The sequence below is a fragment of the Coregonus lavaretus genome, assembly GCF_964263955.1.
Source record: "Coregonus lavaretus genome assembly, chromosome: 38".
NCBI lineage: Eukaryota > Metazoa > Chordata > Actinopteri > Salmoniformes > Salmonidae > Coregonus > Coregonus lavaretus.
Window position 1 is genome coordinate 19,749,843 of NC_140025.1, and position 11,175 is coordinate 19,761,017.

Sequence of the window (11,175 nt, forward strand, 5' to 3'; positions counted from 1 at the left end):
CTCTTTGCATAAACTTAATGTAATTGTCAATAAAAGCCTTTGACACTTATGGAATGCTTGTAATTATACTTCAGTATACCATAGTAACATCTGACAAAAATATCTAAAAACACTGAGGCAGCAAACTTTGTGAAGACCAATACTTGTGTCATTCTCAAAACTTTTGACCACGACTGTACAGACCTCAGGTACTAGATGTATAATATATAGATATAATACACTGAACAAAAATATGAACACAACATGTAAAGTGTTGGTCCGACGTTTCATGAGCTGAAATAAAATTAAATAGATGAAATGTTCCATACGCACAAAAATATTATTTCTCTCAAATTTTGTTCACAAATTAGTTTACATCCCTGTTAGTGAGCATTTCTCCTTTGGCAAGATAATCCATTCATCTGACAGGTGTGGCATATCAAGAAGCTGATTAAACAGCATGATCATTACACAGGTGCACCTTACATTTACATTTTAGTCATTTAGCAGACGCTCTTATCCAGAGCAACTTACAGTTAGTGAATGCACACGTTTTTTTATTTATTTTTTATTATTTATTTTTCATACTGGCCCCCCGTGGGAAACGAACCCACATCCCTGCCGGCCAAACCCTCCCCTACCTTGGACGACGCTGGACCAATTGTGCGCCGCCCATGGGTCTCCCAGTCACGGCCGGCTGCGACAGAGCCTGGACTCGAACCAAGATCTCTAGTGGCACAGACCACTGCGCCACTCGGTGGGGACAATAAAAAGCCATTTTAAAATGTTCAGGTTTGTCACACAACGCCACAGAGGAATATTAATGTCTGTAATAAAGCCCTTATGTGGGGAAAAACTCATTCTGATTGGCACCTATGGCTGCATTTTCCAAGCTGTTTAAAAGGCACAGTCAACTTAGTGTATGTAAACTTCTGACCCACTGGAATTGTGATATAGTGAATTATAAGTGAAATAATCTGTCATTAAACAATTGTTGGAAAAATTACTTGTGTCATGCAAAGTAGATGTCCTAACATACTTGCCAAAACTATAGTGGTTGAAAAACGAGTTTTAATGACTCCAACCTAAGTGTATGTAAACTTCTGACTTCAACTGTACATCCTTGTGGAATATCAATCCTTTGTTCTTTATGCAAAGAAAAAAAGCAATGCATGCTCTATTATAGCAGTTTATTGATCAATTCCTTCAGGTACATACCATAGCTACCATTGTGCATATAGCCACTTCAATTACAAACAGCCTTCTGGAATACTTATAACTTTCATTACAATAAAATAACTTAACTTTCAACAGCTCCTGTTAAACCAGGGGATATATTATCATTCCTTCAGGAGGGAGGGAAACCAGGGACCTTCAGTAACCACCAGCTGATCAACCATGACTGATATCTCAGCATTAGCAGCATGAAATCAAGTGAAATTAGATTCTGTTCACAAGTAAGATGGGTCTGGCATTGGACACATTCCATGACAACACAAAGATTGATGAGTCCTGGCCATTATATAGTGATTTTGTGTCATTGAAGTAAAGATCAAAAATGGACAGCCAACATACTAAAAATACATTTAACTTAAATATTTATCTTCAAATACAATGTTTTATGATGTCGCAGACTTCAAATATGAAACAAGGTCTTGGCGCTCGCCCTTCTTCTTGATGCCAGCAAAGATCATCTTTGTTCCTGGAATGTATTTCTTTGGGTTTTCCAAGTACTCCATCAGGGTGGCTTCACCCCAAGTAATGCCTACAAGAGAATAATACAATCCCTTAGCTAAGGCAAGGAACTCTGTACATCAAGACAACATTCAGTTAATTAGCTGACATTTTATTCATGACCTGCAAGTTTGGGGACAACTATACATTTCCTCACTTGACCAGAAATGTGAATTGACTCAGCCACACTAACTAGGTCATGGCTAGAAGGGATCCAGCTTTTGTCAAATTGTGATTTGTTTCAGCAAACCAGGCGTATGTCGCACATAACTATTTCACAGGAGAGGATTTTGAACGTAAACATTTATTCTTCATGAAAATGCATTTTTGGTGGCACAAATGCCTTCTGGAACATGTGAACTTTAATAGCAAACTTGTATGCCATCTGTAAATATGAATACAATTGTTAAATTACGAGCCTAGTTGGTTTAGCCACAGAAAAAGACAGCAACCTTCCCACTAGGCATGATTAGCTGAGATAATGAATGGGCTGGACATCCCGAGAGATGAGTTCGGATTGGTCTGCCATGTAGCATACTTCTATCTATAACATGAGCTGCTCAGTATGTGTAGGTAATCCTTTCTAACACGGCTTTTTAAAAAGATATTACAAAGAACTGTAAAAGTGTTGCTAATGTTCTCCACTCAGACGATGAGGAAATCCCTGATTTAGAAAAAAAATGGTAGTCTTCTGAAACGGCAATCAACAGTGTTGTTGTCACAGAAGAAGTTGACAGTTTTGAAATCAGTGAAATGCCTGGTGGAAGCAGAGTATGATAGCTAAGAGAATTCTGGCGTTTGATTGCAAATATGTTGAGGGAGTCAAAAAGAGAACACACAGAAGGCTGTTGTAATAAAAACACCTGTCTCCGGATTACATCTTCAAACTAAGGGCAACCATGGCATCCATGACAGAGAGGGAGAAGCATTCATCCATGTATGAGTAAGAGTCTAGCGAGCTACATTTTCAGATATGTTTAAATTTTGTCAGAAAGTTGCTTTCATTGCAAGTTAAAGCGTACTGTTAGCTAGCTAGCTAACGTTAGCTGGCTGTCTTGCTAGCTAACGTTATGTGTATCATCTGTGTAGTAACATTATTCGCATCTCAGACAGTCATTTGCATTGTTACTTATGGCCTAATGTTAGCTAGCTAGCTAACATTGAACCTAGTTGGTTAGCTTTGGCTACCTGCAGATGAATGCATGGTAGTAACATTATGAGTTGGGAGTATAGTTAATTGTTTAGCTAGCTAGCTACATGTCTAAACAAAAGACTCCACTATGCAAGTAACCATTTCACTGTACCGTTTACACCTTCTGTATCCTGTGCATGTAACAAATAAACTTATATATTTTATTTGATAGTGTGCGTTTACCAGAGACGGTAATGTGAAGAACAACATGACCTGCACCAAAGTCAAATTAGGATTTAACGTTAAGTTGCTTTTAGTTGCCTGGTTTGCTAGATTGACACATACTAAATTAATTTTTAAACAGATGGGTTTATTGGTGTTAAAATACACCAGTTCTGCTGATGTCACGCAGCCTGTGATTTGTTTTTATACCTTTTCATAACAACAAGTTTGATGTCGGACAACAATAGAATGTTCATGATGATAGACATAGTATAAACCAGCCTTTAGTCTGTTTTGCACATGGCCTCACATGTCAAATCCTTAAAGAGATAGGTTTAAGAGGGTGTAAACAATGCTGAATGGGTGTAGACAAAGAGCTCTCTAGTAGGTGTACCGAAACATTCAAGGGCCATTTTCTCAGAAGTGTGGTTACAAGTTGATCAACTTTCAAAGCAGAATTACTTTCCCCATTGTTCCTCAACTGTAGTGTATGATACAATTTTCTAGCTCCGAGTTGCTACTTTTATCCAATGTAAAAAACACCATTTCAAATTTTGTTAGATAAGACCAATTCGAGACCATTTGACTTTCGTAGCAGGTTAGGAAAATGAATGCATCAGGTTTGGAGAATTAGTTTAAGGTTAATTTTACAATCTGGATCCCTTCTAGCCATTTCCCACTAACTAGGAGGACAGGTGAAAAGGCCTACCTTTGCTCTTGTTGGCGTCTGTGTAGGAGTAGCCCTCAGCCTGACCAGTCTTACGTCCGAACAGACCCCAAAGGTTTGGACCCACTTTGTGCTTCCCACCCTCTTCGACAGTGTGGCACTGGGCGCATTTCTGAACGAAGGCCTTCTTTCCCTTTGCAATGTCACCCATAGTAACCTAGTGGAGAACACAGCACGTTAGGTGATAAAGCAGAGCGTAGCAAACCTAACGTTATCCATGACTTGGTCTGGATTAGTCTGAGCAATATTCAGTTGATTAACAGCAAGCAACTGGGCCTCCTCCCCGATGAAGGTGATTCTACAATCTAAAGGTCATTTGAGGTAACGTGAACTTGTTAGCTAGCTAATTTACGTAACTAACGTTAGCTACCAAATTAGCAACTTTTTGCTTAGAAAAATATAGCTAAAAGCTTCACGGCCCAAATTAGCCACACTGCCTTGAGCTAGCTCAGCCAGAAGTCAACCAGCTAAAGTTAGCTAACTAACTAGGTAGCCATCAACGGAGCATTGTAGCCGACATCGCGGGCTCGTTCACTTTCCCCATCAAGGGCAGAAGATACAGTACAACAATCTGTCGATTTAGCGAACCAATACGTAATTTATAGTTAAAACAAAAACGAGTTAGCTAGTTGTAATTGAGTTTCTTACTACGAGAACATACTTTTTCTAGAAGAAAGCTGACCAGTGACTTTGCTAGTCAGTTAGATGGGTAACGTTAGTACTACTAGTTTGCCAAGTAATTTGCCGCTATTATTGACAAGGAGCTGTCACTGTCAGTGATGCTGAGCTAGCTAGCTAACAAGCTAAGAAGATGTCAATGATCTGCAATACTTAGTTACCTAGCTACCTATAAATCAAACACTTTAATCAAATCTATTATAAATAACGTTAGCAATCAAATATTAGTTAGACAATCTAAAAGGGCATGGATGGATGGGCACAGCCTTAGTCAATTGTTTTCGAATTACCGGTTAGGTTTACGCAATTCCTATTCTTCAAAACCCAGGACACGCGACACCGTTACCAACTCGAGTCCCGTGTACCGGTATATCATAATTTTAGTGGAATACCAGCAACAGTGATACGGTCGCAAGGTAAAACAGAATTTGAAACAATTTAACAAAATGAGTCACGATTATTACCTTTGATTAATATCTTTTAAACCACCCAAGGAATTATCGGCTGCCTATGGAATGGTCCTACTGCGGGCGTAATGGAAGGTCACATTATTTTAGAGGCACCGGCATTTGACGTCACAATCAGGCAGGGCAGTCACGTGCTAGCTTTCGACGAATCTGTAAGTGGTACTGTCAGACTGATACGCTGACTACACCGGGCACGCGCATGTTGATTTTGGTCCATCCACACCAGACGCGATCAGGATATGAATGTTAACATATCAAAACGAACTCTGAACAAACTATATTAATTTGGTGACCAGTGGCGGCTCCTGAAAAAATTCTCAGGGGGGGCAATTTTTCTGATGATTTAGGTGACCTACACACATTTTAAAAAAGATATGTCCAGCAACAACATGAAGACAGGGGCAGCATATAAGTCAATACCAGAAGCATTTATTGACTGATCTCAAAAGTGTTGGCTTACCAGGGTTGGTGGAGCCCTCAGTTTCATCTTTGCCTTGCAAAGCTAACTCAAACACTCCGCAAAACTTCACACACTGGATTAGCCGGCTGAGGATGTGGCGGTTCTTGCTAATGTCGTAGTAGATATATTTGTTATAGTGAATATGGAATATGATATGTTGAGTAAAATGTTGTGCTAAGATCTATTTAGGTCAGGAGCTGGTTATAAGTTCTGTTCCTATCCAATAACAATGGACAAAAGGGTCCTATCTTGTCAGCCTTGTCAGCAGGTGGCCAAGGACAACACCCACGCCATAGGCCTCTCAGTTCTTCCAACTCACGAGTTCTTGCTCTGAGGACACACACACAAACACACACACACACACATCATCACTGTTAAACACACACACACACACACACACATCATCACTGTTAAACACACACACACACACACACACACACACACAAAAATCCCCTCTCTTAGGCTGAACATTTGAAGACAGAGAACCCGACTCAGAGCCAATGCAACAGTGACAGTAGCCTGGAGGGGACCTCGCCCAACTCATCAGGACCAATCAGAAGATCAGAACTACTAGATTCAACCTACTTCATTTATTGCATAAAATGTCTGCACACAATGTTTCGGGGCTCTCTTCAGATAATAATAATAATAATATGCCATTTAGCAGACGCTTTTATCCAAAGCGACTTACAGTCATGCGTGCATTCATTTTTGTGTATGGGTGGTCCCGGGGATCGAACCCACTACCTTGGCGTTACAAGCGCCGTGCTCTACCAGCTGAGCTACAGAAAGTGGATACTCATGGATGCGCATCGCAATTGTAAAATGTCAACACAATTGGAGACACCACGTCATTTTTGGAGACATGTTATTGACAGTAAACTATTGTAGATGCGACTGCTAACTAAATAAAACATTTTAGCTGGCTAGCTAATCATCTTAGCTAAATGTGGGGCAAACAATTCAGTTATTTACCGTTAATTTGACGGATTGGGGTGAAAGAAATCGAGTTACATAGTGATACTTTACGATATACTGTATTGACAATATCGCAATATTTTAGCGCTAGTTGGCTGTACCTGCACCAAAACACCATTATTGTTCCTTCATAGCTTGTTCTCAATCTTTTCACATTGGGAGCCAATTTGTTTTCAGCACTTTTATTTCCATGACTGATCAAAACTCGTTCTCATGGCTTTCTGATCCCTCTGCAACAGACATATGTTGCGCAATAAAATCACAGTATCGAATCGCAATACGTATAGAATCATGAGACTCGCAATGCATATATCTTATCGTGAGGTTCCTGGCAATTCCCAGCCCAAGTTCATTTGCCACAACAAATCTCTTCGCTAGCAAACGCGATGTCTTCTCCAAAACGGCAATGTGTCTCCAGCAATGTTTACTTTTTTGACGTTCTATGGCATCTCCACTTTCCAAGCATATATGACCACATGTAATATTTTGGTAAGTGATGCAAATAGTGAACTATGTAGGGCCAGGATGTAAAATATGTAGCTGCAGCAATTTCTCTTATCTGATATGGTAAGTAATGGGGCTTAATGTATAGCTCCCTAAGAGTTTGACGAACGGGTCCGTGCACGCGATTCCAGATATCCTCTGTAGCTCAGCTGGTAGAGCACGGCGCTTGTAACGCTAAGGTAGTGGGTTTGATCCCCGGGACCACCCATACACACAAAAAAAAAAAAAAATGTATGCACGCATGACTGTAAGTCGCTTTGGATAAAAGCGTCTGCTAAATGGCATATTATTATTATTATTATTTATATCTTTACCTCTGAATAAACTGCCTTTATTATACCATATCCACCCTGTCCAAAGTCTCTACTTGGTCTCAGTTCTCCAGTAAACTTGTGATTATCAACACTAACCTCATCGTTGTGGCGGCGGACAGCTAGCCTGTATCCCTCATCCAGTTGAGTGGCAATGTTATTTTTTCGTTCGTACCAATTTTTGGAAAATCCTCGGGTGTAGGACTTTCCGCCTTTAGTAGAAACCTGTTGAATTATTAAATTTGGTCTGGGAGGTCCTAATTGTTTCGTTGCCAATTTATCTTCATTTGTTCACCGACAAAAAGGAACTTCTTTCAAAGACACAATCGAGTTGCACTGAAGCCTAGCCATTTTGATAGTAGTAGTGAATTGATTGAGGCTGCTACCCGCTCTTTTCTTAGTTACGTTCATGGTTACGTTACGTATGACGAAAGCGTGTAAGTGCAAGCCCTCAGACACCCATAGAGATTGTATTGAAAGCTCTGAAATTTGAAAAAAATAGATTTTACATGGGAGTCTATGACAGACTTCTGGGCGATTTTCAACCTGACTGAAATCGCCCCAAAAGGGGGGGGAGCCATTTGAAAGCCATTTGACTTTAGCCTGATTGGACATTTAGTGGCAGTGTGGCACTGTGGCAGATCAGACGTCTAGATTACAACACTGATAACTACTGTTGCCGTGATATAATTGATTAGAAAAAAAATCCCTTCCTTTTCCCGTTTGGCAGTGCGTCGCCCATATCGCCCTATTGAACACACCACCCCTGTTGGTGACAGGTCGAAACATTCATGGACATTTAGATGGCTAGCCTGCAGTTGTTAGCTAATTTGTCCTGGGATATAAACATTGGGTTGTTATTTTAGCTGAAATGCACAAGGTCCTTTTTTCCCTTGATCTTTGTGGAATTTTGACCCATTTTGAGTCACACAAAATCGTGTGTTCTCTACTCCGATAATTAATCCACAGATAAAAGGGAAAACCTAGTTAGTTTCTAGTAATCTCTCCTCCATCAGTCTTCTTCTTCTTCTATGGACCTTATATGGCGGTTGGCAACCAACTTTAAGGTGCATTACCACCAGTGGCGATTTTAGCGTGTAAATCTTGGTGGGGCAAAAAAATAAGTGGGATGCAAGCCACAACACTAAACAATACATTCATTGCACTATAACGGTGACAAACGGTGCCCACAAACTGTTAGGGCCTACATAAAGCTGTCCCAGAAGCAGTCCAACATCTTACCACTGCTACACCTAGCTATCAGCAGAGCCTTGTCTGGCAGCGAAAAAGTTCATTCAGCCTCATTTACTGCCTTAAAAAAAATAAAAACATAGCTGATATGGCTGACTTGCTTAAACAAATGTGGTTTCTAATGACAATTGAGATGTGCAAACTATGGCATAAGGGGACGACAAGCAGATAAGAGGCAATCGTAATTTCGATTAAGACATTAATGAGCGAGCTAGGACGGACGTAGTCATATAACTATTTGTTTAGCACCTTTGAAATGTACAGCGACAGAATTCAGAACATGGGCCGTTCTTACAGTGTTCTCCCTGTACACCAAGTCAGAACCGTATAATAAATAAAGGGGGGCATATAAGCAGACAATGAGTGCCTTACAATATTCGATGATAACATTTCTCTAAAACAGGTTATAGGCTACATGTGCACCACCAAGTCATAACAGCAGGCGAAATAAAGAGGGGTAAATAGACCAAATTATTAGGGTGAGGCACATGGGCTACTAACATATTACTACACAACATACAGTACCAGTCAAATGTTTGGACACACCTACTCATTCCAGGGTTTTTCTTTATTTTTTACTATTTTCTACATTGTAGAATAATAGTGAAGACATCAAAACAATGAAATAACACATATGGAATCATGTAATAAACAAAAAAGTGTTTAAACAAATCAAAATATATTTTATATATTTGAGATTCTTCAAATAGCCACCGTTTGCCTTGATGACAGCTCTGCACACTCTTGGCATTCTCTCAACCAGCTTCACCTGGAATGCTTTTCCAACAGTCTTGAAGGAGTTCCCACATATGCTTAGCACTTGTTGGCTGCTTTTCCTTCACTATGCGGTCCGACTCATCCCAAACCAGCAAAGCACCCCCACAAAAAGAGAAAGAGGCTGAATTTACAATTCCGAGTTGGATGACCATTCAAAACGTATTTGCCCCACTCAGGGCTAATTTATTCCCGACTTCCCAGTTGTCTTAAACTCACTGGAAGTCAAGTTTTCACAGTTCCGAGTTAACAGTTGTTTTGAGCACGGCACAAATCATGCTTTATTGACAGCATTGGAAATGTTGAATGTTTATAATTTTAAACTTGGAAAAGAGCCCCTTAATCCCAGATTTGGGACCACACAGCCACTCCACTGAATAGCAGGCTAGTGATTGCTTTGCGATGCGTGCAGTTAGCCACTGTCACCGATTCCTTCCAAACCACTCATTGTTGAATTTGCGATTTCCAACTTATGTAATGTTAATGTCCAATGGCCGATTAGCACCAATACGTTTTATCTATAATTTCTCTTCATTATTTATCTTCATATGACAAGGATTAAAAAGGATTTGCCAGTAGATTGTCGACTTGATTCATGATGATGACTGCTACCTAAGATTTTTAAAGTATGATGTTGACATGATTAGTCCAATCAAAGCTACTGTACATATAATGTGATTTGACGTCATTTTATCTGTGGCCAATGACCTTCTTGGAAGGGCACTTCTAATGTTACTCTATGGCAGGACCCAAAGGGCTTGAATTTTCGAGGTCTACCCTTAGACTTGGCGGTGATGTAGTGTCCCCGCTAATCCCCAAGCCGACTAGGTGAAAAATCTGTCAATGTGCCCTTGAGCAAGGCACTTAACCCTAATTGCTCCCGTGAGTCGCTCTGGATAAGAGCGTCTGCTAAATGACTAAAATGTAAATGTAAATGTAATGACAGAACACTGGGCCAATCATGGCGCAAAGCTCCGTATTTTCTGCTGGCTTGCCCCACCATCACAGAAAGCACTGAGCTAGGCTGAAACACCTACTTTTTGGAGCTGCCTTACTCAAGAAAACAAAAAAGAGACCATGTTTGTATGCAGCTTTATTAACTCAATGATATATATATATATTTTACATTGTTTGCAAACTGATATGTGACACTTATTAAATGGCTAAATAACATGCATTTTTTAACTTTTTAAATAATTTAATTATTTTGCTGTGGGACTCAAAACAAAACAAGTGGGACTCTGCCCCACCTGCCCTGAATGACGGGTCAACACTGATTACCACCACCACCTGGACTGGAGTGTGGACCTCAGTTCAGCCACAGATAGAACAATGAGACAGATATTTCACCAGATGTATAAATGTGAAGCATCCGCTTGGTGTTTCCACTCACTACCAAATATGGTAGTGAGAGGAAGCCCAGTTGCCAGCAGTGGGAGAAGTTGGAACGAGATGGATTTTGCCCGACATACTGATACTTTTCTCATCGATGAAACATTTGATCTCAATACAATTTTCTGTTCCCAAAACTAGAACATATTACGAGCAGAGTTAACAAAATGTTTACCAAAGTTTTTAAAAAATTGCGTTGTTTAGGAGTGCAAAGGCATATTGAGTTATTGCACACTCGCACTTCAGAGTAGGCATTCCCTAACGGAAATATGTGCATGCACGCTAGAACGCGCCAATAGGATCTTGCTAGCTTGTGCCTGGCTCTGCCCACCTCCACGCGTGTGCTGCCCACTATGACTCATTTGTTTCCATTTGAAACGACGGGCTGTGATCTATCTTGGTTTAGTAAAAAAATAATATTTGGTTCAGCTTTCAGTCACCCACGTGGGTATATGCTCCTAAAAACCAATGAGGAGATGGGAGAGGCGGGACTTGCAACTTGTCAAGCATAAAAAATAGAACCAAGTTTTATTTTAGTGCCTGGCTACGCAGACGCTCGTTGACAC

General features: G+C 40.3%; 1 protein-coding gene across 1 annotated transcript; it reads right to left on the bottom strand.

The window, feature by feature from the left end:
- Window positions 1-1,154: 1,154 nt before the first annotated feature.
- LOC311112197 (cytochrome c) lies at window positions 1,155-5,025 on the bottom strand. Its single transcript, XM_084155222.1, has 3 exons — window positions 4,937-5,025; window positions 3,777-3,951; window positions 1,155-1,744 (listed from the first exon to the last, which is right to left on the bottom strand). Exons 2-3 carry the CDS (start codon window positions 3,943-3,945, stop codon window positions 1,599-1,601), a joined length of 315 nt encoding a protein of 104 aa, XP_084011348.1. The 5' UTR covers window positions 3,946-3,951; window positions 4,937-5,025; the 3' UTR covers window positions 1,155-1,598.
- Window positions 5,026-11,175: the final 6,150 nt, after the last annotated feature.